The sequence below is a fragment of the Taudactylus pleione genome, unplaced genomic scaffold (genome assembly GCF_031769625.1).
Source record: "Taudactylus pleione unplaced genomic scaffold, aTauple2 ptg000296l, whole genome shotgun sequence".
Classification (NCBI taxonomy): domain Eukaryota; kingdom Metazoa; phylum Chordata; class Amphibia; order Anura; family Myobatrachidae; genus Taudactylus; species Taudactylus pleione.
Genome location: NW_028284698.1, coordinates 16151501 through 16157500, shown reverse-complemented (window position 1 = coordinate 16157500; position 6000 = coordinate 16151501). Strand labels below are relative to the sequence as shown.

The following is a 6000-nucleotide window of genomic DNA, read 5'->3' as shown; positions in this document are numbered from 1 at the left end:
ACCCCTGAAGAAGTCTCATAAAGAGACGAAACGCGTTGGGTTTTAATGAAAGGTGGACACTACATTTAAACATCTGCTGATCGAAAGGTGTATGATATCCCTTTCCTAAGATTGGAAGGCTGTGCATTGCCAAATTGTGTAAGATTGTCCATCTAGCATACTGTTAAATTTTAATAAAGAATTATTTTACGTTCTATTTTTCTAATTCTTACTAACGTTGGCCTTGGGCCTGTGTTTGGGTGTCTTGGTACGAGGGTATCTTTTTTTAGAACCTCGAGGAGGACTTAATGCGAACTCATAGTTTGGACTAATTGATCAAAATTGAGAACGAGTAGGAATAACGGTGAAGTTGTCTCTTCAAAAGGAAAAGAAGATGTATAAGCCTTTGGAGAGATTGCATTGTGTTTTACAAATTTTAAAATAAATTGTGTTGCGATTTAGCGCCCCATCAGTAATCCATTTGTGTGTGTGTGTGTGTGTGTGTGTGTATATATATATATATATATTTACACTTTATCAGGTCCATTGCTCCTATCATGTTAGCAACAAACTTAATATTGTTGTATACCTGCATGCAATTTGTTTTTGACATTATGATGATGCTTTTAGCTTTACATTGAACGGGAAGTTGCAGTTAATGTGTTGATTAATGGTTGATGATGGTAGGGTTAGTAAATTTTAGAAACTGCCGTACACTTAAACAATTTTGCAATAAAGGCTGAACATTTGTCCATTTCAGCATGCCCAACCTTACCAGTGATCTGTTCGACTTGCAACCCGCATTCGTGCCAACTGTACAGAGCACACCTTCCATAGCAACATCTACACACAGCACATGGGGTGGTAAGATTAGTTTCACCTCAAAGTATATTATATGCATTTATTTATTCTGTAATATGTCTGACTAAGAAGCACGTCAGTCTGTTATGTTCATCTTGTTTGTTTTAACTAAACTGGTTCTGTTTTTTGCTGATCGGTGCAATATTAATATTTCTGTGCGTGATTGTTAGAGGAAGTGTGAATGAGTGTTTATTTTAATTTATTTTATTGTTATTTTGCCCTGAGGTTTGGAATGTATCCATTTTAGTGGGTTTTTATTTGCTTTTGATTAAGCAGAAAAGCAATTATCTGTAGTTTTTAAATCTTAAGGACAAATGTGATGCTAGAAAATGTGTAATTATTGTTGTTACTTAGGTTAGCAAGGCAGTTGTCTGTTGGCATAACTAATGATAAATCTACTTGTACATGTGAGGCAGAATTTGGAGCAGCTATAAGTTGTTAAAGTCTTATTGTGCTCAGCTTACACTTTAGTTTATTTTAAGTCTTGGTTTGCTAACCTCATGAGCATGAGATCTTTGTTCACTTGTAAAAAGTAATTTGAGGCAAGGGAGGAGTACTTTACTATAGATTATTATTATTATTATCCATTATTATTGTGTGATCACGCTAGGCTGTTTTAGCAGGGCGCCACGCCCTGCCCAATTTTTAAAGGGCAAAATGCACCCTGCCCTTTTAGCGGCGCTCTGGTAAACCAGCCTGACCACTGCAATTCTGCCGCTGCATGAATAGATGCCATATGCACGGCATCTACTCACATTAAGGGAGAGCTTGGGGGGGAAGCTCAGCACATCCGTAAATTTATGGCACGCCCCCCTTATTGACACCAGCGACTGGGCATGCCCCCAATATCGATGTTAGTGGGGCCGCACCGCCCCAATAATGAAGTTGATGGGATCACGCTACTGCCCCCGTCCGCCCTGCCCACCCCAAATCCTGGCGGAAGCACTAATTATTATCTATTATTATTATTTTTATTATTATTATTTATTTTTATGGCGTCATAAGGGTTCCACAGATGCACATGAGATTAGTTATAGAAGGTTGTAAATAATACATATTACCGAATTTGATCTGATATCAATATTTAAAATATTATAAAATATTGTTAGCCATTTTTATATATAGTATTTTATTGTGATATAAATAACACAATAAATTACATTCTTTCTTTGCGTAAATAAAAATGTGACTACAATATCATGATTAATAGAAAAATCCAGCCCAATGACTAAATCCCTTTCATAAAGGGCTCCAGAATATAGAACGTGTGATATAATAGAAATTACCAGCACACAAATAAGTGTATTTTTGAAAATTAATACACCAAAAAGATCATCAAAACGTAACATAAATTTGTTAGAAGGGCCACATATTGGCCTTTGTATGGAAGTCTGTTGTCTCTATAACAACCAAGTCTTGCATGGTCCATTATGGAATGATTATTCATATAGATGCCTGAAATTCATATTGCTTATAATATTTTGGTGAAAATAGCCAAAAGTGTGCTTCTTGGCATAAAAAACATAAATAAATTAGTGCCCCGAAATAATGTAAATCTTGAACTATTGCTTGAACTTATAAAGCAAATTTTGTGCCAATTTATTTTAGATAACATTGTAAATAAAATGTAAAAAAAAAAATGGCAGCCATAAAAATATATACATTTTAAGGGCCGAATTCAATTAGACGCGAAAAGCCGTAATCGGTGAAAAAGCTTTGCCTATTGCCGCTTTTCACCTGTTTGGAACTTATCTCCAAATTCAATTCCAGCTGGAATTCGCCTAAGCGGAAACTCAATGCAATGTAATAGGCAAAAAACTTTCTCCAATGAATAGTAGGTGAAAAGAAATGCAGAAGCTTTATTTTAGGGTGTGAACACGACTCTGAACCCTTGGGACAGTCCCCCAAAGGACAAACCTGGCACAAAAAAAAACAAAACCTAAGAACACCCCAAAAAAGTTCTTTCGTTTTGGGGGCAAAAGAGTAAAATGTGGGGAGATCAGCATAAAAACTAGCGAAGTAGACTTCTTGCGGTCTTGAAGGATGGGTCAGTTATTTTTAGGATTGCAGGCGCATGTAGAAGGTGCGTTTTTGACGTTTTTAAAAGTTCACTTTAGAGAGACAAAAATATGCTAGCATCCATTTTCAAGTACCCCAAATTTGACTGGACTACTTATTTTCACCAAAAAATACTGCTTTATGTCATTCTTCACCACTTTTGCTAATAAGAAGCTATTTAAACTACTTAAGTACCCCAAACACTTTTATTAGGGCTATTAGTACACCTCTACATTGATGCCCTATGTAAGTGAATCTTTTTTGGGGTACAGACTGATTTTCCCAATTCTGACCGTAGTTTCCGCCTGTTCCGCATTCACCGCTTTCTGTTTTCGTCTGTTTGGGAATTTAATAGGGCGAAAAGCGGGGATGCACACGTAAAGTTTTCGCCTCTGAAACAGGCGAAGGAGGTGGAAAGTCAGACAGGCGAAACTTTTCCGACTTTTCGCCTCGAATTGAATACTGGCCTAAGTTCGGTAAATAATTTTTTTTTTTTTCTAAAAGCCAGTGAGGGGACAATTTTGTCACTATCTAAATAATACCCCTTTTCCATTGCCCAAATAACCGGGGGTATTGCTGGGTAACAGCTTTGTGTAAAAGGGTCCTTTAAAACCGGCCCTGGTAGGTTGAGGGTACGGAGAACCCAGTACTAGTGGCTGTGCGCATTTGTGGATTCTTAATACCAGGATTGCTGGCAATGCCATCTGGTGCCGCCCAAAGATTACAGAGCATAATTACATGACCCCAGTGGGAGACACCCGTGGAGCCTGGCTGTGTGGTGCAACAACTGGAGGAACTTCCTAAAGAGATTGGGCGACTAAAAGGCTCTCTGTTTACTTGCTGTGTGAGCCAATATCGGTCACGCTGATTGCTTGGACACTGTGAGTGCTGGCGAGAGCCTGGGGCTCGGGATAACACACCGTGCTTTCACCATAAGCTGCTGTATATTGCTACAAACTGATATCAGGATTGCCACTATTGGATATAAAGTATTCATGTGAACTGTGTGGCGATTTCTGCTGGCTGTGTGAAGCGGTGTGCCATTGAATTATAAAGGCTCTATGGGACAGTGAGTTCTTACAATGTAAGTCTTCCTAGATGCCTTCAACTTGCCATTAGTTACTATATTGCATATTGTATTTTATACTCATGTTTCAATTATTTTTGGCTTATTATTTTGTGATATGTATTTTGCTTGTACATTTGTGACCCTACTCTGAGAGTTTTATGAAATTGTTGTGCTATTGAAATCATTGAATTCTTAAAAATATTGTTTAAGACATTAATAAAGTGCTGATTGGTAAACCTTTTTGGTGTATATGATGAGCGCCACCCGCTTTCCCCCTTAGCTACCAGGCTTGAGCCAGGGAAGGACACGGGTAACGGTGCGTTGTAAACTGCATGACCTGGGATAAACAAGGGGATTGGATAACTTCAGTAGTACAAGGCAATGACATCCTTTCCAGTCGTCCACTGTAATGCCAGAAGACCTGGGTGTTTTGTAAATGGCTGGACCCAGGAAAGGGGTAAAACCCAGCTCTGACCCATGCTCAGTGTCTCGGGTTGGGGCTTGATTTTTATTGGTAAAGGGGTATTAGACAGCACACTTTGTATTAAATTTTTTTTTTGGGTCTGTAAGAACACAATATTTAATCACTGCATTTGTTTGGGGATGCTACATTATACTTTTTAAATAGGGGGAAATCATTTATTAATGTAATTTTGTATTATGGCACCACATAGTATTGATTTTAAAAGGGGACCCACTTTTATTGATAAGCATCAGGGAAACTCAATACTATTCAGCATTAGTCCAGCTAGCTCCCCTTTTGTGGACCGGACCTAAGACTATTGTCCAAATGGGGTAGGACCTCTGGGGTTTTTTTTTTTTTTTTCTTTAATAAACTTTATTAGCACAGGCTATGTCTGTAGTTGAGAGAAACATTGTGGGTGACTCACCACACATAGTATGGGATAATCTAATATTCCAAACCTTCATTGCATGTTGGGAGACGAGCTGTGGAATGACAGAAATGGTAATTCTAAGGGGCATAGGGTTTATTAGATTGGCTATCAAAATCATGATTGACCTGTGTCTTTATACCTCAGTTTCTCATCAAAATAGTTTAATTTTATCCACACAGGATTTGAATCTTTTTATTTAAAGTAACGCATAATTCTTGGTCACTATTATTATTGGACAGCTTTGTAAACACATTATGTGGCTGTGTTTCTGTTCTGTAGCCCCAGCAGTGCTGGGCCAGAGTGGATATTCCTGAAAAGGGCATTTTAAAATGCTATAATTTCGTGTATATGTTTGTGAATGATTTTAATGTCATAGTTAAACTCCTTTAAATAAAGCGGGCAGCTTAATATTGATATATTGATAGAAACGATGTATGTTGAGCGTGCAATGCTTTTAATTTCTTTAAAGGACCTTTTTCATCAAATGGACTTAGTTCCCCACCACAATTGGACATCTTTGACATGCAGCCTGTTGAAGAGGTTGTAAAGTCTACTCCTCCCTTCAACACTTCCACATTTCCTTCTAAACAGACAATGGGACTGATCAGTGGTAAATATTTAAATGACTTTGTAAATGTATGAATGTTACTTACAGATGTGTCCTTACACATCTTTGCTGCAGTCGTGCCAAAAAAGCCCCCCTTGGTGAGCCATGTCCTGTGATATTCTGCTAGCACCAGGCATCTATTTTGCGTCCTTTATTGGCCAAAAATGCGTCTAACTTGAAATGCGATGTGACTAGAAGGCACCAGCTGACTGTTGATTAATTTGATATGCAACACTTGTATTTCAGATTGCAAAAGAGTCTGTATACAAAGTGCTATGATGCAGTGGCCGCAGCTTTTATTATTTCAAGTTCCGTTGTGCTCCATATACAGACTCAGGTGCACACAGATTTACAAGTGTTGCATATCAAATTAATCAGCACAGTCTGCTGCTGTGACCTAGTCGCATTGAACGGGACCTGGAGGCTCACTTAAGCCAGGCAAGTCACTCTGCATGGCTTATTGAGACTATGGGGGGTATTCAATTAGGCAGCGAAAAGTCGGAATCGGTGATAATTTATCGCCGATGATG

General features: G+C 38.3%; 1 protein-coding gene across 4 annotated transcripts in view; it reads left to right on the top strand.

Annotated features, from left to right (window-relative positions):
* The window catches only part of LOC148511741 (phosphatidylinositol-binding clathrin assembly protein-like), a 109655-nt gene that overhangs the window by 68345 nt on the left and 35310 nt on the right, over nucleotides 1-6000 (top strand). For 3 of the 4 annotated variants that reach the window (XM_088482869.1, XM_088482870.1, XM_088482868.1), the window contains exons 12-13: nucleotides 740-843; nucleotides 5333-5473. In XM_088482869.1, the coding sequence (XP_088338995.1) occupies nucleotides 740-843; nucleotides 5333-5473 (245 nt within the window). The remainder of the gene's footprint in view (nucleotides 1-739; nucleotides 844-5332; nucleotides 5474-6000) is intronic. The other variant, XM_088482871.1, reaches the window with a different exon arrangement.